Source organism: Heptranchias perlo, chromosome 29, assembly GCF_035084215.1.
Source record: "Heptranchias perlo isolate sHepPer1 chromosome 29, sHepPer1.hap1, whole genome shotgun sequence".
NCBI lineage: Eukaryota > Metazoa > Chordata > Chondrichthyes > Hexanchiformes > Hexanchidae > Heptranchias > Heptranchias perlo.
The window spans coordinates 6,379,547-6,407,170 of NC_090353.1; the positions used below are offsets into that span (position 1 = coordinate 6,379,547).

The following is a 27,624-nucleotide window of genomic DNA, read 5'->3' on the forward strand; positions in this document are numbered from 1 at the left end:
CAAGTTCAGGAAAAGTGTAGGGAGCAGCATCAATCTCTGTACATGGCCTTCTTCGATCTCGCAAAGGCCTTCGACTCTGTCAACCGTGAGGGATTGTGGAGCATCCTCCTCATTCGGCTGCCCACAGAAATTCGTCACCATTCTCCGCGATGACCTGCAAGCCGTGATCCTCACCAACTGATCCACCACAGACTCCATACGAGTGCAAATTGGGGTCAAGCAGGGCTGCGTCATCGCATCACGCTCTTCTCTATCTTCCTCGCTGCAACACTCCATCCCACCACCATGAAGCTCCCTGCCAGAGTGGAGCTAACCTACAGGACAAGCGGGAAACTGTTCAACCTTCTCCTCCAGGCCAGAACCAAGACCACCCCAACTTCTGTCATCGAGCTGCAGTACGCAGATGACGCCTGTGTGTGCGCACACTCAGAGGCCGAGCTACAAATCATCGTCGACGCATTCGCCGGGGTGTATGAGAGAATGGGCCCCAGGCTAAACATCTGGAAAACAAAGGTCCTCTACCAGCCCGCTCCTGCCACACAATACTGCCCCCCGACCATCGAGATCCACGGTGAGCCTCTGGACAGCGTGGGTCATTTCCCGTACCTCGGGAGCCTCCTTTTGGCGCGAGCATTCATCGACTCCAATGCACCAGTGTAGCCTTCAGACGCCTGAGGAACAGTGTGTTCGAAGATCGAGACCTCAGATCCAGCACCAAGCTCGTGGTCTACAGAGCAGCTGTGGTCCCCGCCCTCCTGTACGCATCAGAAACATGGACAATGTACAGCAAACACCTCAAATCCCCGGAGAGATATCATCAACGTTGCCTCTGCAAAATCCTGCAAATCCACTGTACCAACGTGAGCGTTCTCTCCCGGGCTAACATCCCCAGTATCGAGGCACTGGTCACGCTCAACCAGCTGCGATGGGCGGGCCACACTGTCTGCATGCCTGACAGAAGATTTCCTAAACAAGTGCTCTACTCTGAGCTCCGCAATGGCAGGCAATCACTAGGAGGGTAGAGGAAACGTTATAAGGACACTTTCAAAGCCTCCCTAAAAAAAAATGCAACATCCCCACTGACACGTGTGAATCGCTTGCCCAAGAACGCCCAAACTGGAGAAGAAGCATCCGCGAAGGCGCCAGTCACCTCGAGCGTCACTGAGCGGACCATGTGGAGGCCAAGCGTAAGCAGCGGAAAGAGCGCGCAGAATCCAGAACGTCTCACCCACCCGCCTTATTAAACATTACCTGCCCCACCTGTGGCAGAGTCTGCAGCTCCAGGATTGGACTATTCAGCCACCACAGAACCCACCCTCCCGGAGTGGAAGCAAGTCATCCTCGACCCTGAGGGACGGCCAAAGAAGAAGGAGTGATAGCCTCAAAAAACTCTAATAGATTTGTCAAACACGTTTTCCGCCATTCAATGAGATCATGGCTAATCTGTGTCCTAACTCCATATACCCGCCCTAGCCCCATATTCCTTAATACCGACGGTTAACAAAACTCTATCAATTTCCGATTTAAAATTAACAATTGAGCTAGCGTCAACTGCTGTTTGTGGAAGAGAGTTCCAAACTTCTACCAACCTTTGTGTGTAGAAGTGTTTCCTAACTTCACTCCTGAAAGTCCTGGCTCTAATTTTTAGGCTATGTCCCCTAGTCCTACACTCCCCAACCAGCTTTGGGATTTGAAGATCTTTGGGACTGTTGAATAAAGTTCCAATGGAGTGTGTTTAATGTATGTCAGCTCCAGAGCACTGGGACACAGGCGGGCAGAGTAGCACCAGGTGGATGGGTTAGTGGCAACTGCAAAGTGCTACGAAATAACGAAAAGTAGGGTAAACCTGATTTAACAAAAATCACACGAGGTCAGGTCACTTCCCACCCCCACTTTGTTGTAACCAGTTTAACAGAAAAGAAAGAAAGAACTTGCATTTATATAGCGCCTTTCACAACCTCAGGAAGCCCAAAACGCTTCACAGCCAATGAAGTACCTTTGAAGTGTGGTCATTGTTGTAATGTAGGAAACGGGGCAGCCAATTCGTGCACAGCGAGGTCACACTAAAAGCAAAGAAATGAACAACTAGATCATTTGTATTGGGGTGTTGGTTGAGGGATAAAAGCAGACCAGGACAACGGGAGAATTCCCCTGCTCTTTAAATGGTGCCGTGGGATCTTCTGCATCCACCCGAGAGGGCAGATGGGGCCTCGGTTTAACGTCTCATCTCAAAGTGCAGCACTCCCTTCATACTGCACTAAAGAGCCAGCCTAGATTATATGCTCAAGTCTCGGGAATGGGATGACCTTCTGACTCAGAGGTGAGAGTGCTACCCATTGAGCCACGGCTGACAGTTATATTTATTATTTTACACTGTATATTTATTTTGAACTTTGCATTCCAAATTATCCGATTTCAGCAGCAATCTGTGCGAAAGGTTTTGCGATTAGCTGCCTGAGCTACTGGGGGAGGAAGTTACTGTGACTGATGTGTACTGAATGGGTGTTTTTGTTGTATAGGTGGATCCAGCTCATACAGGAAAAGTTGGGCCCAATGAGGCAGCATTGTTCCTGAAGAAGTCTGGTCTCTCTGACGTTATCCTGGGAAAGGTAAGAACCAGCAATTCCTGCAAAAGAATCCTACAAGACCATTAACCCTTTCTGTAATGTAGGGTGCTTGCTGTGCTGGAATTATTAAACAATGAAAGGAACACTGAAGTTGCTGGCAAAGTTTTGCAGGCGAGTTCTACACACTCTGCGGAAAGCTGTGTTTGTAGGGATTGCACGTCACAGAATCAGGGCTTACAGTGTTATATCCCAACTCCAAACCGTGCTCCTTTACAAGTGGGGCTTACCTCCAGAATTAACCTTTTAGTTTTTGAACTAACCTTGTAGATATAATCTATTGGGAATGAACAGCTGTTTTTGAGCTTGTATCCAATATTAATAAATTAATGCTGGGGGTGCACTTAAAGTATGGCCTGTATCAAAACCCGGGGGCAGCTGGTTAACTGCTGGAAACTGCACAGAAGCAGGAAAGTTTTACATTCCGTTCGGCACTCCTTTCTACGTTATGTTTGGATAGCATATGCTGATCAAGGTGGACATGACTTACCTGGGAAAGGGAATATTTCCCCAGTAGTGGCTGCCCTTGCTCCCATGTCGCCTTGGTAGCGTGACTCAATGGGCAGCTTTTGAGAGAGGGATTCTGTTGCACTAGTGAGAGCTGTTTCTCTACTTTCTTCTTCCAGACCCTCCAGTGGGAGATTGCCGAGTTATCAATTAGTGCCCAAAGCGTGCCTGTTTTATATACTTGTCTGCAGGAAACTGGATTGAGAGGCTAATCAACAGACATTCCACTTAGCAACTGAAGAGCAATCAGAGTGGGCAGTGGCTGTACTGTTGGGCTCCCAGGTGGGCAGTGCTCAAGTGGAGACCTCTGACCAATGTGTGTGCTACTCTCCGTTTGTTTTTCTTCCTCCTGCTGTCCAGCCTGTTGTGTTTAAAAGGACACTGACAGTACTCAAGTATCAGCTTTAAATTAATCCCTAAACTACAGCAACAATGTTTTTCAAGCACTAACAGTTTGAATGGCTTGCTTCTTTAAAAGGGTCATTATTACCAGTGAAAATTGCAGGATAGATCTTGTGATGACTGAATTCACACCAGAATGTCACTGTGATAAATGATACTCTGAACCCTCACTATTATGGGAACAATTCACATTTAAAATTCAGGGTTGAGAAACGGCGTAGTTTTTGTATGTTTCCAAGTCAGCTACATTACTGCGCAGTGCCCGAACAGAGCATTTTCGGAAGATTTGGCTGAAATCTGGCCTGGAACTCATCACTGGAGCAATCTACACAGCTGCCAAAATCTGGGAGTTCTTTCCATGCCACGTGATTGGCATTTAAAGTTCTAAGCTGCCTGGCTTTATCAGGATATCTGTGTGTTGGTGTTTAAGGTGTCTGCTGATATTGTGACTTTTTCAAGGAGTTGTTCCGTTTGCTACAACATATTAGAGTAAAATATTGTTGGAACATTTTTATTGCACTAATTTTATGTTTTTGTGCGTGTTAAGGTGAGGAAAATGGTTCCTGGCTGGGGTGGGGGGGATGGGGATGGGAAGGAATGTTTTGCTTTCTGGTCCTAGCGTCTGTACCGAGCACACCCAGGCCAAGAGTGGCAAAGGGTGGTTGCTCGACTATCCCCAACTGAAGCACTGACTCAGACGAGGCCTCTTCATTTTCCAGCAACAGGAGATGGGACTGGGCAGTGAGACATCACATTATTGTGTTGCGTTGCCAACCTTGTGGTAGTAGAGAAGATTTCTTGCTATCTGATTCTCCCTCCACCCCTAGAAACCAGGATAGTGTCACACTTGCTCTTGTGATCTTTCCCCAGTATACCAGTTTAATAAGTTATCGACCTGTGTTTCATTTTTAAGTTTGAAATGGGTTAACTACGGCCATCAGCGTTAATACCACATACATTTATGGGGCGTTAAAGCACCTCGAAATGAAAGAAAGCAAAAGGTCAATACAGCAGTTGCTGGAAATCTGAAATAAAAGCAGAAAATACTGGAAACGCTCAGCAAGTTGGACAGCATCTGTTGAGAAAGGAAAGTAGGGTTAATGTTTCAGGCCTGTGACTCTTCATCAGAGCTGGAATGCAGCACATAAAAGAATTGAAGGACTGTTGGTTTGGAGAGCAGTACCCCATTGTAATTCAGCTCAGTGCTGGTGTACAGGGTGAACTTGGTGTGCAGCACTCCCTCATCATCCTCCCCTCCCCATTGCTTTAACGTGCCAGAGCATTCTGAAAATGAGTGAAGGAGCAAGCTAATAGCCAAAATCAACTGAGAACCAGAACAGTAGATGGAGACCTGAAGCTGGATTTTATGCTCATTTTAAACTAACAACTTTGGACGTACTGCAGTAAAGATCGTAAAATAGAAAAAAAAAATCAGAATTTTTTTCTTAAACTGCATGTGGATGTGTGTTTTGGGAATACTGAAGGATAAAATGATTGTGGGGCTCCATGCTGGAATATTCTTTCAAAATTCAGCCTTTGCCTTGTGAATGCAGGTAGTGACGGCTTCTCTGGTTCATTGTGTGCGCCCTCTGGTGGCGGTGCCAGGTTATGCATTGTAAACATGCTGAGAAATCACCAAGCACATAGAATCATAGAAAGTTACAGCACAGAAGGAAGCCATTCAGCCCATCGTGTCTGTGCTGGCTGAAAAAGAGCTATCCAGCTTAATCCTACTTTCCAGCACTTGGTCCGTAGCCCTGTAGGTTACGGCACTTCAAATGCACATCCGAGTACTTTTTAAATGAGTTGAGGGTGTCTGCCTCTAACACCCTTTCAGGCTGAGTTCCAGACCCCCACCACCCTCTGGGTGAAAGAAATTTCTCCTCAGCTCCTGCCTAATCCTTCTACCAATTACTTCAAGTCTATGCCTCCTGGTCACTGACCCCTCTGCTAAGGGAAATAGGTCCTCCCTATCCAGTCTATCTAGTCCTGTTATCATTTTGTATACCTCAATTAAATCTCCCCATACCCTCCATTGTTCCAAAGAAAACAACCCCAGCCTATCCGATCTTTTCTCATACCTAAAATTCTCCAGCCCTGGCAACATCCTTGTAAATCTCCTCTGTACCCTCTCTAGTGCAATCACATCTTTCCTATAATGTGGTGACCAGAACTGTACACAGTACTCAAGCTGTGGCCTAACAAATGTTTTATACAGTTCTAGCATAACCTCCCTGCTCTTATATTCTATGCCTTGGCAAATAAAGGAAAGTATCCAGTATGCCTTTTTGACCACCGTATCCTATTTAACCACCTTCCCTTTCCTTGTTTGCCCTCCCCAAAAGCAAACATGCTGGTGTAGCAATCAGTTAGGAAGGCAAATGGTATGTTGGCCTTCATTGCAAGAGGATTTGAGTACAGGAGCAAGGATGTCTTACTGCGGTTATACACACCTGGAGTATTGTGTGTAGTTTTGGTCTCCTTACCTAAGAAAAGATATACTTGCCATAGATGGAGTGCAGCGAAGGTTCACCAGACTGATTCCTGGGATGGCAGGACTGTCGTATGAGGAGAGATTGGGTTGACTCAGCCTGTATTCACTAGAGTTTAGAAGAATGAGAGGGGATCTTGTTGAAACATATAAAATTCTGATGGGGCTAGACAGGCTGGATGCAGGGAGGATGTTTCCCCTGGCGGGGGTGCCAGAGCGAGGGGTCACAGTCTCAGGATATGGGGTAGGACATTTACGACTGAGATGAGGAGAAATTTCTTCACTGAGAGGGTGGTGAACCTGTGGAATTCTCTACCACAGAAGGCTGTGGAGGCCAAGTCACTGAATATATTTAAGACGGAGCTAGATAGATTTCTAGACACAAAAGGCATCAAGGGGAATGGGGAGAGAGCGGGAATATGGTATTGAGATAGAGAATCAGTCATGTTGAATGTTGGAGCAGGCTTGAAGGGCCGAATGGCCTAATCCTGCTCCTATTTTCTATGTTTCTGTGTTATCTACCTGTCCTGTTACCTTCAGGGACCTGTGGACATGCACTCCAAGATCCCTTTGTTGCTCTACACTGCTCAGTATCCTCCCATTTATTGTGTACTCCCTTGCCTTGTTTACCCTCCCCAAATGCATTACCTCACACTTGTCTGAATTGAATTCCATTTGCCACTTTTCTGCCCACCTGACCAGTCCTTTGATATCTTCCTGCAGTCTACAGCTTTCCTCCTTACAACAATTGGCCACGTGGTTGATTGTATCATCTGCAAACTTCTTGATCAACCCCCCACATTCAAGTCCAAATTATTAATATATACCACAAAGCAAGGGACCTAGTACTGAGCCTTGCGGGACCCCACTGGAAACAGCCTTCCAGTCGCAAAAACATCCATCAACCATTATCCTTTGCTTCCTGCCACTGAGCCAATTTTGGATCCAACTTGCCACTTTCCCTTGAATCCCATGGGCTTTTACTTTTTTGACCAGTCTGCCATGTGGGACCTTGTCAAAAGCCTTGCTAAAATCCATGTAGACTACATCAAACGCGTTACCCTCATCGACCCTCCTTGTTACCTCCTCAAAAAATCCAATCAGATTAGTCAGACACGACATTCACTTAACAAATCCATGCTGACTGTCCTTGATTAACCCGTGCCTTTTTAAATGACGACTTATGCTGTCCCTCAGAATTGATTCCAATAATTTGTCCATCACAGAGGTTAGACTGATTGGCATATAATTACTCGGTCTATCTCTTTCTCCCTTTTTAAACAACGGTACAACGTTAGCAGTCCTCCAATCCTCTGGCACCACGCCTGTAGCCAGTGAGGATTGGAAAATGATGGTCAGAGCCTCTGCTATTTCCTCCCTTGCTTCTCTTAATAGCCCGGGATACATTTCATCCGGGCCTGGCGATTTATTTACTTTCAAAGATGTGTGAGAACGTAAACTTTGTGCGGTTTATCTCAGTCTGCCATAACTGCCAAAGCAAAGTGACCTTTTATAATAGAAGGATAGGTCATTTGGATTCTTTTAATAAAGTAATGTTTCATAGGCCTGAGAATAGAATTCCTGCAATTATTTGAGTGCAAGAGGTAATAGCGAGCACATTTGTCTGCTGATCAGTTGTGAAATCTGTGACCTTGGTGTTAAGATGCTGGCATAATTAATTGCTGAGCCCACTGTGGCTAAACAAGCATTGTGTGGTATAAACTGAAAGCACAATTTTCTAGGAATCCACTGCAGCTTATTTCCTGATGATTCTGTAGTAACAGACAGATCTCTGATGTTTGTGTGTGAATGTCCTCACAGCTGCGGGTCAGAGTGCATTGGCCACGTTCACCCCGAGTTGCTGTCAGTGGGGGGGATAAACAATATCAAAACTGAATTAAAAAATGAACGGTGTGAATTATAAAAATAAGTGTACGGTGCAGTGATTGTGAGGAACTAATTCAAAACTCTGCTTTTGCTGTTTATGACATGAACGTAAACCTCTGAGTAGCTTTCATCTTCTAGCTTCATTAAAATAATCTAGTAGATGTTGTAACCATTGAATTGGAGGATCTGGTGGAAGTTTGTGAGATGTGGCGAAGTAATTGTGATGGAGTTTTTTTGATTGGTTCCAGAATTTGAGTTAGTAAAAAAAAAATAATTAATTCCCCATTTTTTGTGTTAGTCATATATCTGACGTATGTGGTGCTGGTCTTTCAAGCATCTCCGGTCTCTCTCCACTCAAGATTTTTGGCTTGCACAGACTATATGCACCCATTCTGTTAATGTTTGTTAGCAGTGTTAGCTGTTAGCAGTGTTAGCTGTGGGGAGGAGCGAGCTGTAATGAAGAGGTACATTGAACGTTGTTGTCCTGCGACTACCACAGAGGCCTGACCAATGCTTCCTGGTTAAAGTAGAGATGGAAGGAGAAACCTAAACTATACCGGACCCTCTGAATTCAACTATAGCATTGAATTTTTTTTCTTAAACAGTCTGATGCTGAGAGAGTAACATATATTACGCTAAATGTCATGAATCAGTCAATAAGGGACAGGAGACTGAGGCTTTCATGTCTGATGTACGCAGTAATCGGCTAATGGCATATAACAGCTGCAACCTGTCAGCCTGCTGTGAAAATGGAGTTTATAGATACTTTTAGTAAATACTAAACAAGCACTCAGTGTTTCATTAACAGGAAGTTATTTCCATTAGATTATTGAATACTAGCTGAAGGAATAGGCATTAATAGGGGTAAAGCCAGCATTCCTTGGATGAGCTTAGCTGCTACAGTTCTGTAATTGCATCGAAATGATCGTTCCATCATGTTTATGTTGGACAAGGAGATGATGAGAAGATCAAAGCACTTGGCTTTTTCTCAGTAGGTGCTCGGTCCTCTCAGGTTCTCGTTCTCTTTCTCTCTCCTATCTTATTTTCTCCTTTCTTTCCTCCTTCATGTTTCTCCTCTTCATAGAATCTTACAGCACAGAAGGAGGCCATTCAGCCCATCGTGCCTGTGCTGGCCCTTTAAAAGAGCTATCCAATTAGTCCCACTCCTCTGCTCTTGCCCCATAGCCCTGCAATTTTTCCTTTTCGTATAGTCATCCAATTCTCTTTTGAAAGATATTATTGAATCTGCTTGCGCCACCCTTTCTGGCAGCGCATTCCAGATTGTAACAACTTGCTGCGTTAAAAAAAAAAATCTCCTCATCTCCCCCTCTGGTTCTTGTGCCAGTCATCTTAAATCCGTGTCCTCTGGTTACCGACCCTCCTGCCAGTGGAAACTGTCTCGCCCTGTCTACTCTATCAAAACCGTTCATAATTTTGAACACCTCTATTAAATCTCCCCTTAACCTTCTCCGCTCGAAGGAGAACAATCCCAGCTTCTCCAGTCTCTCCACATAACTGAAGTCCCTCATCCCTGGTATCGTTCTGGTAAATCTCCTCTGCACCCTCTCCAAGGCCTTGACATCCTTCCTAAAGTGTGGTGCCCAGAATTGAACACAATACTCCAGCTGATGCCTAATCAGTGATTTTATAAAGGTTTAGCATAACTTCCTTGCTTTTGTACTCTCTGCCTCTGTTTATAAAGCCAAGGATCCCATGTGCTTTTTTAACAGCTGTATCAACTTGTCCTGCCACCTTCAAATATTTGTGTATGTGAACCCCAAGGTGTTTCTGTTCCTGTACCCATTTTAAAATTGTACCATTTAGTTTATATTGCCTCTCCTCAATTCTCTTTCCAAAATGTATCACTTTGTTCCCGATACTGGGTGATTATTCTACAGGTGGTGGACAATTAAACAACTAGCGGGAGGAGGAGGCTCCGTGCACATCCCCATCCTCAATGATGGCAGAACCCAGCACGTGAGTGCAAACGACTAGGCTGAAGCGTTTGCAACCATCTTCAACCAGAAGTGCCGAGTGGACGATCCATCTCGGCCTCCTCCCGATATCCCCACCATCACAGAAGCCAGTCTTCAACCATCTCGATTCACTCCATGTGATATCAAGAAACGGCTGAGTGTACAAGGTACAACAAAGGCTATGGGCCTCGACAACATCCCGGCTTAGTGCTGAAGACTTGTGCTCCAGCATTAGTCGTGCTTCCAGCCAAGCTGTTCCAGTACAGCTACAACACTGGCATCTACCAGACAATGTGGAAAATTGTCCACAAAAAGCAAGACAAATCCAATCTGGCCTATTACCGCCCCATCAGTCTACTCCCAGTCATCAGCAAAAGCGATGGAAGGTGTCGTCGACAGTGCTATCAAGCGGCACTTACTCACCAATAACCTGCTCACCGATGCTTAGTTTGGGTTCTGCCAGGACCACTCTGCTCCAGACCTCATTACAGCCTTGGTCCAAACATGGACAAAAGAGCTGAATTCCAGAGGTGAGGTGTGAGTGACTGCCCTTGACATCAAGGCAGCATTTGATTGAGTGAGGCATCAAGGAGCTCTAGTAAAATTGAAGTGAATGGGAATCAGGGGGAAAACTCTCCAGTGGCTGGAGTCATACCTAGCACAAAGGAAGATGGTAGTGGTTGTTGGAGGCCAATCATCTCAGCCCCAGGACATTGCTGCAGGAGTTCCTCAGGTCAGTGTCCTAGGCCCAACCATCTTCAGCTGCTTCATCAATGACCTTCCTTCCATCATAAGGTCAGAAATGGGGATGCTCGTTGATTGTACAGTTCCATTCGCAACCCCTCACAATGAAGCAGTCAGTGCCCGCATGCAGCAAGACCTGGACAACATCCAGGCTTAGGCTGATAAGTAGCAAGTAACATTTGTGCAAGGCAATGACCATTTCAAACAAGAGTGTCTAACCACCTCCCCCATGACATTCAACGGCATTACTATCACCGAATCTCCCACTGCAAGAGCAGGTCAGAGGCTGGGTATTCTGTGGCGAGTGATTCACCTGACTCCCCAAAGCCTGTCCACCATCTACAAGACACGAGTCAGGAGCGTGATAGAATATTCTCCACTTGCCTGGATGAGTGCAGCTCCAATCAAGAAGCTTAACACCATCCAGGACAAAACAGCCCGCTTGATTGGCACCCCATCCACCACCCTAAACATTCACTCCCTGCCCCACCTTCGCACCGTGGCTGCAGTGTGTACCATCTACAGGATGCACTGCAGCAACTCGCCAAGGCTTCTTCAACAGCACCTCCCAAAGCTGCGACCTCTACCACCTAGAAGGACAAGGGCAGCAGGTGCATGGGAACACCACCACCTGCACGCTCCCCTCTAAGTCTCTCACCATCCCGACTTGGAACTTTATCGCTGTTTCTTCATTGTCGCTGGGTCAAAATCCTGGAACTTCCCATCTAACATCACTGTGGGAGAACCTTCACCACATGGACTGCAGCGGTTCAAGAAGGCGGCTCACCTTTTCAAGGGCAACTAGGGATGGGCAATAAATGTTGACCTTGCCAGCGATGCCCACATCCCATGAATGAATTAAATAAAAAGGTGCTGAATTGACCAGTCTGTATGTGTGTGCTTAATTAATGAGTGCCAGCAAGCTATTAAGCCATAGGGCATCACCAACGAGCTGAATCCTGATCACCTATGCACTTTCCAACAGGAGTTTCTGACTACCTATCAGCAGCAGGAACACTAATTGTTCCCCCCTCTCTCTTCTCTCTCAACCCCCACACCCTCTACCACCGTTGCTAGGGCCAATTGTAATCGGCATTGAAATGCATTGAGTGGCGTGAAATTGCTGTATTTATGTGGTAGATATGAGCTAAACTCGCCACAGAAATTTAAGTCTTGTCTATTCCAGTCCAAGTACCCTTTTAACGATATGATAAGTGTTAATTACTGCCAATCAAACACTCTGGCACTGAAAATTGACTCTTACAAGTTTACAAGTGTGGAGTCTCATTCCTTCGAGTATTAATTGTTGGAGATTTAAAAAATGTTAAATTAATTTTTTGAAAACTTTTCCTTTCTGCCTCTTTCTCTCTCAATCCAGCCTTTCTTTCCCTGTCTTTATTTCTCTTTCTTTCCCTGATTTGACATTGAATTCACCCACTCTACTTTGCACTTCCTTCTTAGCTGTTAATTCACAATCCTTCAATCTGATTGGTTAAGGAGATACCCAGTTGCTTGCCCTGTTCACTCAGGTCCCAGATGCCCTGTTTCCCTTGCTGCCCCGTTATCAGCTCACACTTTCAGTAATTTGCCACGTAAAAAATTAAAAAACATAAACGTGCAAGGGCAAGTCTAACTAACGGCAGGCGCCATTAAGATGTCTTGCTACAGCAAATTATGGCCCAACACCCTTACTACTGCCTTGACTGAGATCTACCAAGTCATGGATTGAAGCGGGGACCTTTCATATTCGTATTGATTAGTGCCGCACTATGCAGTGCATTTTCATGTCAGGCCAGGAGACAGCTGGTTCGAGCACTTGCTGCCCCTCAGTAGATGCTGTGAGAGCTCAGCACTCTCCAAAACATTCATTACAGCCTGTTATTAGTTTATGAATGCAGTAAAGCAAGTAAGGGAGGAGGTCGCTGAAATCCTGGGGCAGATAATTAAAGCTAATATATCAAAATATCCCAACATGCGCATCTCCAACCGTATACACTTAGGTCTTATACCTGCTGTGTTTACCATTGTTAATAAAGCTTGATGTTTATATTTGTTTTGAATCTGTTATCTAACGGGTGTTGCAGAGAGACCGGAATGATCTGGCGTACAACATTCTTGTACCATAGAATATTAGTGACTGCTTAAGGAGGATGGCTTTGGAAGCTTCACAAACCCTGCAGCTTTATCCTCCCCATCATGTCCTGTTTGCAGTGCTCTGTATTCTGATACTGTACTGATTGACATGAGATCTATGAGTGTGTACGTCTCACAATTCTGAGGCAGTCAGAGCATTGAGATGTAGGGATATGTGATACGATTCACATATTTTAATCCATTTAAGTTTGTGGAGTAAACTTCTGAAGTATATCTGTGAATAATCTCTGGTTATGTGTTTCTCCCAATTCCCTGTACATGCTCTGTGATTGACCTATGATTACATCATATAGCTGCATCCTTTGATTAAACTATATGAGGGTGTACATTTTAGTAGTGTGGTATGTCATATAATAAGGCCACTTCTGTTCCTATATTTATTGTGCATTAAGTTTTTTGTTTCTGTATCTTAAGATTTGTAAAATATCTTTTTACTTTTTTGGTGCCAATGCCTATTGCATGAGATATATTCCTGTTACACAACCATTAACAGCTCTGATATGGCCAATATGTGTACCTGCTAGTTCTGCGAATAAATGGAAATAGTTACTGATGTCCATGGTCCCAGGTTTGATCCCAGTCTCTGCTGAGCCAGTTGATCTGAGGGGGAGTGGCAGAAGGACTGCTGGAATTGGCCTCGGTGTCCATGGGCTAGGGAGGGAGGGAGGAAAATTGACCATCTATCTTACTTCTGATCACCATCCAGACCCACTGCTGGAAAGTGCGTCCATGGATGTAGGTGAGAATGAGAATTTGGCTGTGATGCCACTGTGGTCAAATAGCTTGCCAGCACTTGCTCAGTGCTTACATATGAAGACCGGGCATTTGGGTTTCTGCAAGTTTGCTTGTAATGTAGCTGAGGCAAGATGTGTTTAACAAGCCTCTGCTTCCTCTTGGCTTTCCACAACGGTGGCTGACGCTCTGCTTTCTCAATCTCTGCCATCGTTGATCTGAAATTGGCCGCAAGGAGGATTTTGGAAGTAACCCAAGGTGTCCCCGTCCAATATTTCCAGTCCTTTGACCCGAGGAAGCGACCGGCTCACACTTGACACCTTCCCATAGTCTCTCTGTTCAAATTGGTACGTTTGTCTCTAGGAAGCCTGCAGTTACTTGAATTTGATTAATAGTAAAATGTGTCCCTGGCCCCCACTCCCTCCATTACTTGCAGAAATTCCTTTTCCAGTTTAAAAAAAATAAAGTTGGAGTCATACCTCCTAATGTGACTCTAGTGTCCATAACCTTGTCTAGACCTTGTCGGTAATTCTGATGATTCTGGATTTTATATTTCCTCCATCCAAGGAAGTATCCAGAGTTGTAGTATAAATCTGTGATTGCGTCACCCTTATGCAGGTTACTCTTTGATATCCCTACAGGAGGCTGGAGTTACCCGTAGGTTTATACAAATTTATTATTGGCTACTCCTCTCCCGTTCTCCTAACTCGTTGCTGGGGTACAGTTCCACGGATATCTGCCATCCTTTGCCACCTTGTCCAAGTGAGCACTGGTCATGTGCGAGCCTTGACTGAGTGTGTTGACACGTTATTTGACCATGGCTACTGTGGGAACAGTGGTAGAATTTTCCCTCCCTAACCCAGGGGCTCTGAGACTGATAGTGACATCCCGACTGGCCCAGGCTGAGCTCCTCGAACACAGCACAGACTGGGGAACAAACCAGCTCCTGGTCTGTACGGTTTACCTACTTTCTGGATTAAACCACGTGAGCCATTGTGGCCATGCAGTTTATGCCAGCGTGTTCTAGACTGCTCTTCTCTGTGCAAGTGCAGCTCAAAGTCTTTGGGGGCTAATGTTTATAGGTATGACACAGCACTGCTCTAGCACAGTGCACAAAACTAATCTCAGCGTGTCCCTCACTGGCTCGCTGTGTTGCTGCACTGGAGTTGCCCGGAGCCATACTGTTTCCAATGGAGACTCCGGTAATTCAGCTTTTTACTGTGCTGAAGTTGGCAGTGTAGAATATTTTAGTATAAATTTGTGGAGACTCTTGCCACCCTTAATATTGTTATCGCCTCCAAGGCCCTTCAAATCACTTATGAATTGATGACACCTATTGAGTGGATAATGCTGTTACTGGGTTGAAAATGGAAAGAATACAGCATCTGAGCATCCTTATCCCTGCTGTTAAGTATGTCGGAGGAGGGGGTAGGGGGAAGATCTCTGAGTACAGTTTTCATGTAACCCTTTGTGTTGGTCTATGCAGATTTGGGACGTGGCGGATCCTGAAGGCAAAGGCTATCTGGATAAGCAGGTATGTGAGTCGTGCTTTCGTTGATTCTGACCTGTTGATTATTCACTAATTCCTCTCATACTTGACCCTCTGTTTACGTTTTAGGGCTTTTATGTGGCCTTACGCCTGGTAGCATGTGCACAGAATGGCCATGATGTTAGCCTGAGCAGTCTAAAAGTGACACTGCCACCGCCCAAATTTGTAAGTGTCTAAACCTCTAATTGAAATTTTAACTCCATTTTTTGCCTGATGTGCCATTAAAGGTGTGTGCAGTAGAACTCACAAAATGATTAATCTATATTCACTGCCTAACTTCATTTAACAGATCAGTTTTTTCAATTGACCTGCCTTCATAAGGTTGCATGGTTCCATACCCATTGATTTTCAACATGAAATATATATGGGCTTTCAAAAAATTACTCTTGTATTTCTCCATATAAATTGGCCAAATGGAACTGCTTGTTTTTAGGACCTGTCCTTATGATTGAACGTAGGTGGAATAGAGTCTCCTCTGTTGCTGCCACGATCAAGCACTTATTCACGTCCAGTAGTTGCACATTTGGTTAGTTGTTCATTGCATGTTCTATGAGGTCCAGCAATGGTGCAGGGTTGTAAAACATGAAGGTTGTAATTCTGTGCAACTGGGGAGGCATTTTCATGTACAGGAGGATCAGTGTACAAGTGCTGAATGCTACATGAGGATCAGTAGTGGTGTGTACTGGTGCTATATGGTACAGGAGGATTAGTGTAGTGGGTTGAGCCTTGGCTCAGTGGTAGCACTTTTGTCTCTGAAGCAGGTTGTGGGTTCAAGCCCCACTCCATGATCCCGGCTGATACTCTATTGCAGTACGGAGGGAGTGCTATTTCCAGTCCTCATTTCATTGCTGGTTACCTTGAACATGTAAATGTTTGCAGGGATAACTTATTCCACAACCTCACTGTGCGGAACTTCTGTGTACTTTGATACTAACGGATTGCCTTTTATTTTTTGGCAGCACGACAACAGTAGCCCCTTACTGATAGCACCCCCTCCCTCTTCAGACACGCACTGGGCTGTAAGGGTGAGTTGGATAACTGACTTCATACAATCTTGACCCCAAGTATTTGAAGTGTTCAGTGGGTTAGGTCTCACCTCCGATGACTGGGTTCAAATCCAGCCCAGGCTGATGGTTTAGTGACTCTGGTCCTATAAGGAATTAATTTGGATCATCTCAACTTAATTCCCAGTGAGAACGGGCTTATGGTATAAAACTGCTCCAACTTGGCACTAAATTGGCATCGCTCAGAGCTCACATAGGATGTCTGGTTGTGGGGAAATGGAGCAATGTAGCGATAGTGCAGTAGGGGATGCTTTTCTGAAGTTGTAGAGAGTAAAGGGAACTTCATTCTACTTCTAAGTACGTTCTACTTGACCTGGAGGAGGTGATCCTACGCCTGATGAGCACGATATTCACCAAAGAAAATTGTGATAAAGCTTGTGTCTTAAAAGTGAGCTTGTATGAAGTGTGGTTCTGTGCTTGGGTCATCAATGCAGGGTGTGCCTGGTGGCATCTCAGTTTGCACCAGTGATTTTCATTATCTTCCTCTCTTTATCTGAAAGGCTTGGGGTGATGCTATATGAGGGTGGATTTTCCAAATTCATATTCCTGGAATGGATTAATGAATTAAAATTAATGGATAGGCTATCCTGCAGGGCTAACCTCTGCACTAAATTCTGGCAACTACTACGAGAATAAGGAGTAGCTCAATACTCTCTGTTGGGTGATATGAATCCTGCTCAATCCAGACCCAGGCATAAGCTCACATCCACTTGAGAGGGGAATGCTCCATTTTTGTTTTAATTTTAGGGGTGCTCCACTGTCGCAAGGCATTGGAACTCCAATACACTCTGCGATAGAGGGGTAGTGTGCAGGTTTGCACCTTCCATTCACTGCTTAGTGAGTTCCTAATTTGTCATGCTGTTGAGGGTGGGTGCTTAGCAGCAGATGGGCATTTTCCACAGGGGAAATAGGAACATAACTGACCAAACCTGAATGGGGAGACTAACGCCCAAGGGACCAATGTTAGATACTTGTTGAAACAAGTAGATGATGAGATGAATCAAGAAGTAGTCATTAGGTTGCTCCTTGGGTTTGAATTTTGCGGAAAAGACCGAGGGGGTTAAGAAGTCCGAGCCCGCATGCAGCAAGACCTGGACAACATCCAGGCTTGGGCTGATAAGTGGCAAGTAACATTCACGCCAGACAAGTGCCAGGCAATGTCCATCTCCAACAAGAGAGAGTCTGACAACCTCCCCTTGACATTCAACGACATTACCATTGCCGAATACCCCACCATCAACATCCTGGGGTCACCATCGACCAGAAAGTTAACTGGACCAGCCATATAAATACTGTGGCTACAAGAGCAGGTCAGAGGCTGGGTATTCTGCGGCGAGTGACTCACTTCCCGACTCCCCAAAGCCTTTCCACCATCTACAAGGCACAAGTCAGGAGTGTGATGGAATACTCTCCACTTGCCTGGATGAGTGCAGCTCCAACAACACTCAAGAAGCTTGACACCATCCAGGACAAAGCAGCCTGCTTGATTGGCATCCCATCCACCACCCTAAACATTCACTCCCTTCACCACCGGCGCACCGTGGCTGCAGTGTGTACCATCCATAGGATGCACTGCAGCAACTCGCCAAGGCTTCTTCGACAGCACCTCCCAAACCCGTGACCTCTACCACCTAAAAGGACGAGCAGCAGGTACATGGGAACAACACCACCTGCACGTTCCCCTCCAAGTCTCACACCATCCCGACTTGGAAATATATCGCCGTTCCTTCATCGTCGCTGGGTCAAAATCCTGGAACTACCTTCCTAGCAGCACTGTGGGAGAACTTTCACCATATGGACTGCAGCGTTCAAGAAGGCGGCTCACCACCACCTTTTCAAGGGCATTTAGGGATGGGCAATAAATGCCGGCCTCGCCAGTGACGCCCACATCCCATGAACGAATAAAAAAAAAAGTTTTGAGGTTTTGGGAAAGAATGAATTAGAGAAAGGGGATGGTGTGATGCATAAAGTAAGGGAGACGAGCATGTAGGATAATATATTTGGAGGTTTGGAAAAGCAACAAAGGAGCATTCTGAGGAGTACTGACCATTGTAGTTACAATTTTGAGTTTTTATAGCCCTCTTTGTGATTTGGCAGCAGTTTGTGTAGGTATTTTGGGACAGTAGTAGCGATGAAAGGTTGTGGCTGGTGGGAGGGGGAGGGCAGAGAGAAAGAAAGAGAAGTTGAATGCCCGAAGTGAGAGAAGATGATGAGCTTCTTGTACCCTTTTCCAGAAGTATGAGAGATGTATTCAAAATTTGGGTGGGCTTGGGCTTCATGGATAAGAGTTGTTGGGGAAAAGAAATACTGGGCGTGAATGAGGAAACTAAACTTCCTGGAGGCAACTTAAACTATGGAAGAGATGTGGGAGTTCCATTAGAGATCGCAGGGTCCAAGAATATCTATATGAAGAAGAACTGAGTGAGGCAATCAAAACTATGAAGAATTGTAAGAAACCAGAATTTCATTGCCTCATGGGAGGATGTGGAGGTGATCAATTGTTTTAACCATTGCTCTGAGAGAAATGAATGTATGTAGTGGGCTTGTGATCTGAAGGAAGTTGATGAATTTCGAGTGGAATCAGCAGCAACAGGGTTGGATGATGAATGGAGTGGGTCATCAATCAGGAGATAGAACAAAGCCCCTTAGGTGGAAGAGTGAGAGGATGAACAGCTCAGGGCAATTTGAGGGGAAGCTGGCTAAATATGAACATTGCTTTGGTGAAAGGCCATCGATGACAACTTGCTGAAATATGTATGCTGCTAGAGGTTTTGGAGATGTCCAAGGCAATGTCAAACAAGCTACCAAAATGTTTAAGAACAGTGTTTTAAAGATGCCTAACGTAACATCATTACTAGTGGAATAACCATGTTGAGAACCATAGTGGTAATTATGTGATAGGCAGAACTTTCAAGTCTAATGCTGGGATGGATATTTACACGTGTCATCTTCAAGACCAGCTTCATTGCATTTCAAGTATCTCGCTAATAGAAAATGCTAATCAGCCTTATCTCTCTCCCCACAGCCTGAAGAGAGAGCCAAATTTGATGGAATTTTTGAAAGCTTGACTCCACTAAATGGCCTTCTCTCGGGTGACAAGGTCAAACCTGTGTTGATAAACTCAAACCTACCTCTGGATGTCTTGGGAAGGGTGAGCACATAGTTATTTTCAGTGCAATACCTATCTTGAGATTGGGACCGTTAGAACAAAAATACTTAAGAATTATGTAGTTTAGATCAATAACATTTTTGTCCAAAGTCAAAGGCCAATTATTAAAACAGGTTAGCAAAACAGTACAGTTGCTGGACTCTGCACACTGCAGCAGAGCTGGGTATAAGTCAAACACAATAGTACAATTGCCCATGCAGCACTTTATCCACGAACAATGAAACGAGTTCTACATTTCTTTATTGAGTGGTCTCTTCAGATGAGTTTTTAAAAGCTTTCCGAAAGGAATGGTGCTGATTCACTCGGGATAATGATGGGCTCCAATCCCTGAAAAAAATCATTCTGGTTCTTCAGATATAGGAATTTATATTTCTCCAGAGTAGAAGGTTATTTTACAATCTCCCTTTCAAGCACCAACAATAACCCTAATCCTTACGTTTTGTTGAGGCTACTATCTTTTCCTCATGACTCAAAAAAACTATTTTAGATTTTTGAACAATCAGTATGCTCCAGATAGATTGGTTTGGATCTTGAAGGGCACCTTTCAATTTCCAATTTATTGCTGAGATCAATTTGATCGAAGCTTTGGTCATGATATTGCATATATTGAAGCTTTGGTCATGATATTGCATATATTGCATATATTCTACACTCTATCACTATTTCCAGGTTCTGTACCTTTATAATCCTTTATTTTCTGAGAGGCCCCCATCAAACTACTTTTCTTCCCTTCTAAATTCTTATCTGCTAATCCTCTAACCTGTAAGCGGTTTTTGTTAAATCTCTACCAGTAAAAAAAAAATACAGTTGGATCTAAAGTACCCAGTCCCACCCACTGGGATTTAATAACACGCACAATCACTTTCTCTCGTGCTTATAACATATCAAATAATATCCCTATTCCTCGATCTGGATCTGTCCAGAATCATATCTGAAATGAAGTACTAATCTTCTCCCAGTGCCATAAACCCATCACTGCCACCCATAAACTCAACAGGCAGGTCCACCAAAGTTGAGTGAGCACATATAAACAAACAAACAAATATTTGGTCATTAATCTTGAATTTTAGCTAAGAACATCCTGGCCTGAGTATCCATAACATTAATTTGCAACCTCCTTAAGAATACTCATTCCCCTTTTTCTGGAATTTATATGAAGTGTAAATAAGCTCCCACCTACCCCATTACAATTTCTTAGCCTTATCATTTATCAAATAAGTTTCATGAATAAGGGAAACATTAGGTCCCAAACTGTCCACCTTTGCTACAATTCTCGCTCTTGTTACTAGTTGTTACTGTTAATAATACCACAGATGTTCCAGGAAACCACGAAAAGTTCTACATAAGAAATAGGAGCAGGAGTAGGCCATACGGCCCCTCGAGCCTGTTCCACCATTTGATAAGATCTGGCTGATCTTCGACCTCAACTCCACTTTCCCGCCCGATCCCCATATCCCTTGATTCCCCTAGAGTCCAAAAATCTATCGATCTCAGTCTTGAAGGCTGAGAAGGCTTGAAGGGTGTTCTTTGAACAAAAGAACCAAAGCCAATTAGAGGAAGAGATTTCTATATACAAATCCAACTGCACTGCTTCGAGGCACTTGTCATACAGACAGAATTTGCAAAGGGGTTGAAGGAAATAAAAAATAGGAGGATCTGAAATCCAGAATGAAAGCGAACAGCTTCATTCCCCCCTCATGGTAGGGGGAACTTCCCTGTTTTCCCAACATGACCACCTGTAGCTGAATGAGAGATGAGACTCCTCACAACAATACTTACAGCATGTGTCATGCCACCAAAATGTGAATGAATTGCGTTCAGAATACAGCCCCACAGAAAAAAAACTCAATCCCTCCACAACTCTACCATTCCAATATTAAATCGTAGTCCTATGAATGGTCCTGGGAAGAGCAGAAGAGGAAAAAGGAGCACCTTAAATATAGTTTAGATATTATCTACTTCTATCTAACTAATTTAAAATTCTTGTTTACCACATTTGTCACATTTAGTAGTCCTGATTGGCTTGAAGAACCACTGTGTGTTGAGTTAACTGCTGGTTTGCTTAAGTCTCTGAGACTAGATGGATGGAAAAGCATCACTCCCGATTAGGAACCAACTGCTACCGCAAAACCAACCAATCAAATGTCGTAAAAAGTTCTCAAGTGCTTTGAGCAGCCATCTTGCTTCCTCACAAAGCCCACTTTGTGTGGCTAAAATTATCATTCGTAACATAATACATAAATCAAATAATACTGGAGAAAAAAAACTCACCTATGCAGTCAGCCATTCGACATGAGAAAAACCTTCAACAACTTTTACCCTTTCTCATTCGTTTAGGACATGATTTCTACATTACCCAACTTGCAATGTGTGATTGAATCTAATACTGGATAGGGAGGTAGGATTTACAACCAGAAATTCATTAAATGTCCAATCTTGATTAAATATTTTGATCAAGATTGGACATAGTTGGCATCGTGGCTGTGTGCATCTGCTATGTTATGACTCATGATTTATTTCCAGCAAACCCCTTACTCTTTCCAGGTTGAGGCAAGGTTTGGTTTAACTCCTTGGTTCCAATTTTAATTCTCATTTCAACCTCATCAGGTTTGGGACCTGAGTGATATTGATAAGGATGGCCATCTGGATAGAGACGAGTTTGCTGTGGTGAGTATTGTTTTAAGTTTGGTTGCATGGGGACACGTGGAGTGAGCCTTACTGACGAGCATTAAACTGGGGCTTTAAAATATTGGTCTGAAATCCAGGACCTGATTTCTGAGAGTCACTGTGCAAATGAAACAATCTGAACAAAAAATTATTTACGCCCACACAACTCACTTCACTTTCTTCACCATTTTTCTCTCCTTGGTTCGGTTAGTCGCAAACTAATCTGTATCAGAAGGCTGAGGCTGAAAGCTTGACTACAGGACTTCACCCAATCTGTGCTGATCCTTCAGCCCAGTACTGAGGGAGTGCGGGATTGTCGAAGGTCATGTCTTTTGGATGAGATGTTAAATCAAGACCCCATTTGCCTTCGTTGATGTAAAGATCCCATTCAAAGAAAGACAAAGAATTCTCCTGATGCCCTGGTTCAACAAACACCTTCAAAATAATCTCACTGGTCACCCATCCCACTTTGAGTTTGTGGGACTTTGTGTGTACATTGACTGTCAACTTTGCCTACGTAACAATTAGTACAATTGAAAAAAGTAGTTAATTGAATGTGAAGTGCTTTGGGACATCTTGAAGACGTAAGATGCTATGTAAATGCAAGTTTCTCCTTTTCTTTCTCTTTTTGTTTTCTTTTCCTTTTTTTCTTTCTCCCCCTTTTTCACTCGCTCCCTCTTTACTCCCTCCTCCCTTTTGGTTGTAGAAATACCACCAGTGTCTGCTCGTGTTGCTCATTAGGAGTGCAGGAGGCAGTCCAGAATGATTGTGGATTTCCCTTCCTCCTCTGTAGAACCATAGAAAAGATACAGCACAGAAGGGGGCCATTCGGCCCATCATGTCCGCGCCGGCTCGAAGAACAACCAGGTGCCTGTTCTAATCCCACCTTCTACCACCTGGTCCGTAGCCCTGCAGCTTACAGCACTTTAGGTGCAGATCCAGGTACTTTTTAAAAGAGTTGAGGGTCCTTGCCTCTACCACCAATTCGGGCAGTGAATTCCATACACCCACCACCCTCTGGGTAAAAAAGTTTTTCCTCATGTCCCCTTTAATCCTTCTGTCAATCAGCTTAATTCTATGTCCTCTAGTTCTTGAACTCTCCGCTAGGGGAAACAGGTACTTCCTGTCTACTCTATCTAGGCCCCTCATAATTTTGTACACCTCAATCAAGTCTCCCCTCAGCCTCCTCTGCTCCAAGGAAAACAACCCCAGCCTATCCAATCTCTCCTCGTAGTGGCAATTTTCAAGCCCTGGCAACATTCTTGTAAATCTTTGCGCATTCTCCAGAGCAATTACGTCCTTCCTGTAATGTGGTGACCAGACCTTTTTTTTTATTTGTTCATGGGATGTGGGCATCGCTGGCAAAGCCAGCATTTATTGCCCATCCCTAATTGCCCTTGAGAAGGTGGTGGTGAACCGCTGCACAATACTCCAGCTGTGGCCTTACCAGCGTTTTATACAGTTCCATCATTACATCCCTGCTTTTGTATTCTATACCTCGGCTAATAACGGAGAGCATTCCGTATGCCTTCTTCACAACCTTATCTACCTGTACTGCCACCTTCAGGGACCTGTGCACATGCACTCCAAGGTCTCTCACTTCCTTTACCCCTCTCAATATATTCCCGTTTACTGCCTATTCCCTTTTACTGTTTGCCCTCCCTGAGTGCATTACCTCACACTTCTCCGGGTTGAACTCCATTTGCCACTTTTCCGCCCACTCCACCAACCCATTGATATCTTCTTGGATTCTACAGCTATCCTCTTCACTATCAACTACACGGCCAATTTTTGTGTCGTCTGTAAATTTGCCAATCATGCCCCCTACATTCAAGTCCAAATCATTAATATATACCACAAACAGCAAGGGACCCAATACTGAGCCCTGTGGCACACCACTGGAAACGGATTTCCATTCGCAAAGACATCCATCGACTTTTACCCTTTGATTCCTGTTCCTGAGCCAATTTTAGATCGAATTCGCCACATTTCCCTGTATCTCATGGGCTTTTACCTTTCTGACCAGTCTGCCATGTGGGACCGTGTCAAATGCTTACTAAAATCCATGTAGACAACATCCACAGCACTACCCTCATCAATCCTCCTTGTCACTTCCTCAAATAATTTAATCAGATTTGTAAGGCATGACCTTCCCTGAACAAATCCATGCTGACTATCCCTGATTAAACCATGCCTTTCCAAGTGACAGTTAATCCTATCTCTCAGTATTGATTCTAATAGTTTGCCCACCACCGAGGTAAGACTGACCGGCTTTTCCCTCGTACCCTTTTTAAACAATGGTAGTACGTTTGCAGTCTTCCAGACCTCCGGTACCTCCCCTGTATCTGGTGAGGATTGGAAAATGATCCTCAGAGCATCCGCTATTCCTCCCTGGCTTCCTTCAATAGCCTAGGAAACAATCCATCCGGCTCTGGTGACTTATCAGCTTTCAAGGATTCCAGTCCCTCTCGTACTTCCTCTCTCATTATGTTTACCTTATCCAAAATTTCACACCTCTCCTCTTTACTACATCCGGATCATCCCTTTCCATTGTGAATACAGAGACAAAATATCATTTAAAACCCTATCCAAATCCTCTGCTTCTACCCACAAGTTACCCTTATCATCTCTGATAGGTCCTACCTTTTCCTTACCTATCCTCTTGTTCTTAATGTACTGATAAAACATCTTTGGGTTTTCTTTAATCTTACGAGCTAATATTTTTTCATGCCCTCTCTTTGCTTTCCTTATTTCCTTTTTTACGCCATCCCTATACTTTCTATACTCCTCTAGGCTTTCTGCAGTATTTAGTTTTCTGTGACAGTCATAAGCTTTCTTTTTTTGCTTTATCTTGTCCCATATACTTCTAGACAACCAGGGGGCTCTAAATTTGGCAATGCCACCCTTTTTCTTTGAGGAGACGTATCTGCATTGTACCTGTAGAATTTCACTTTTCAGTGCCTCCCACTGGCTTGCCACTGATTTCTCCTCAAGTAGTTGTGTCCAGTCCACTTCTGCCAAATCACCTCTTAGTTCTGTAAAATTTGCCTTCCCCCAGTTTAAAACTCCTGATTTAACTCTGTCCTTTTCCATAATGATGCTAAAACTAACTGAATTGTGGTCACTATCCCCAATATGGTCATCCACTTTCACTTCACCCACTTGCCCATCTTCATTTCCCAGGACTAACTCTAGAATTGCATCCCCTCTTGTTGGGCTTGTCACGTACTGGCTAAAAAAAGTTCTCCTGGACACCGATGAAGAATTTTGCGCCCTCTGTGCCCCTCAGTTGAAGTCCCCTACTATTATTGCCCTCTTATTTTTGCACTCAGAAATTTGCCTACATATTTGTTCTTCTATCTCCCTTTCGCTATTCGGGGGTCTATAGTACACTCCTAGTAGTGTGACTGCCCCTTTTTTATTTCTTAGCTCAACCCATATGGCCTCAATTGATGATCCATTTAGCATATCATCCCTTCTCACAACTGTAATTGATTCTTTAACCAATAATGCTACCCCCCTCCTTTTTTATCACCCACTCTATCCTGCCTGAAAACTCTATATCCAGGGATATTGAGCTGCCAATTATCCCCCTCTTTAAGCCAGGTTTCCGTTATAGTAATGATATCATGTTGCCATGTGTCTATCTGTGCCCTTAGCTCATCTGCTTTGTTTGTAATACTCCTTGCATTGAAGTATATACCCTTTAACCCAGTCAAATTCCTGTGCTGAATACTATTTAACCTTTGCTTCTTTTGCCTTTCTGAGTCGCTAAATACGTCACTAACTGCTTTTCTGCTTCCCGTTTCCTGGTCTAAATTTGTCCTATCTGTACCTGCCCTTTGGTTCCCATCCCCCTGCCATACTAGTTTAAACCCTCCCCAACAGAACTAGCAAATGCCCCCGCGAGGATATTGGTCCCGGTTCTGCTTGGGTGCAACCCGTCCAGCTTGTACAGGTCCCGCCTTTCCCAGAATCAGTCCCAATGCCTCAGGAATTTAAACCCCTCCCTCCTACAGCATCTCTCAAGCCACGCATTCATCTGGTCTATTCTCCTATTTCTGCTCTCGCTATCCCGTGGCACTGGGAGTAATCCTGAGATTACTATCTTTTGAGGTCCTGCTTTTTAATTTATTTGCTAACTCCCTATGTCCTCATAGGGAAGCACCTGGCCTCCCCCTCTACCTTCCCACCGTAACATGATTTGGAGTTGCACACACAAGCTTGCATCCAATTGCTCCGTGGCACAGTGTATCGTTGCTCTTATAAGCCTCCTCTTGTCTGTAACTGAAAACTTGTAGTCTACTCCATTTTATCTTCTACCTGCCTCCCTCCACCACACAGTTCCAGATCCAGTCTCACTTCTTCCTTGAAGTCAGGACGTGCCTTTTTGAGTGACTTATTGTCTGAACATAAGCAACTTGTATTCTTAAAATGAAGGAATGGAGGAAAGTTGTGTCAAAATAATTTTCTTTGATTACATAGTTTAAAAATTAAAGGAATCGTGGGATGGGGGGAGATTTGATAACTAACACTTTGAAGAAGAACCAGAGAGAAAGAGGAGGTCAAGAAAAAATAAAATTGATGAGTTAGCTAAATGCCACTGAATCTACAGTCTTATTATTAACCAACTTTGTAAGTTAACTTGTTCTGCACTGAATTGAATGTAGGTGGCATGCCTGTACTTCTGTTGCCTCTCCAAACAGTACAAGTTCACTGTTTTCCCCTTGCCTTTTATTTTAAAAAAATTGTTGACTGAATTCTGTTTTTATAATATTCTGCAGTGATGAACTTTACTGAATGTTTTCCCAATTAAAAATTTCCCATATTGATGAACCTCACTGAACAAATGCTAGGGTCAAAATCATAAGAGTTAGCACTATTGAAGCTTATAGGGCAGAGGTCAAAGATTATGCAGGTGGAAGCAATGAGTGTCCCCCTTTAAATTAGAACCCTCCTTATTTAGTTTGGCTCAGTTCCAATACTCTTCCCTTGAGTAGAAGGTTGTGTTCCAGCCCATTTCCAGGACTAGAGCTCATAAACTAGGCTGACACTTCAGTGCAGGACTGAGGGTTTAATGCCTCATCCAAAAGATGGCATCTCTGACAGTATAGCACTCCGAGACACTCTTCAGGTGGACGTAAAAAATCACGTGTCACTATTTGAAGAAGAGCAAGGGAGTTCTTGTATCTTACCAACATTTATCCCTCAGCCAACACCACCAAACACATTCACTGGTCATTTATCTCATTTGCTGCTTTGGAACTTTGCTGTGCACAAATTGGCTGCCACCTTTGTCCTCATAACAGTGACTACACTTCAGAGCTAATTCATTGGCTGTGAAGCGCTCTTGGGTGTCCTGGGGAACCAAAAGGCACTATATAAATGCAGAGGGGATAAACTTAATGAAAGAGGAAATATTAAGGGGTTTGGCATCTTTGAAAGTAGATAAGTTGCCAGGCCGGGATGAAATGTATCCCAGGCTGTTGAGAAGCAAGGGAGGAAATAGCAGAGGTTCTGACCATCATTTTCCAATCTTTTCTGGCTACAGGCATGGTGCTGGAGGATTGGAGGACTGCTAATGTTGTACTGTTGTTTAAAATGGGAGAAAAGGATAGAGCGAGTAATTACAGGCCAGTCAGCCGTACATCAGTGGTG

The 27,624-nt window shown here is 44.1% G+C and overlaps 1 protein-coding gene across 11 annotated transcripts in view; it reads left to right on the forward strand.

Annotated features, from left to right (window-relative positions):
• The window catches only part of eps15l1a (epidermal growth factor receptor pathway substrate 15-like 1a), a 332,219-nt gene that overhangs the window by 77,616 nt on the left and 226,979 nt on the right, over positions 1–27,624 (forward strand). For all 11 annotated transcript variants that reach the window (XR_010957886.1, XM_067968026.1, XM_067968036.1 and 8 more), the window contains exons 3-8: positions 2,520–2,609; positions 15,004–15,051; positions 15,136–15,231; positions 16,026–16,091; positions 19,156–19,281; positions 21,907–21,966. Coding sequence is in view for 10 of the 11 variants with exons in the window: in XM_067968026.1 (XP_067824127.1) it covers positions 2,520–2,609; positions 15,004–15,051; positions 15,136–15,231; positions 16,026–16,091; positions 19,156–19,281; positions 21,907–21,966 (486 nt within the window). In the remaining variant the exon portion in view is untranslated. The remainder of the gene's footprint in view (positions 1–2,519; positions 2,610–15,003; positions 15,052–15,135; positions 15,232–16,025; positions 16,092–19,155; positions 19,282–21,906; positions 21,967–27,624) is intronic.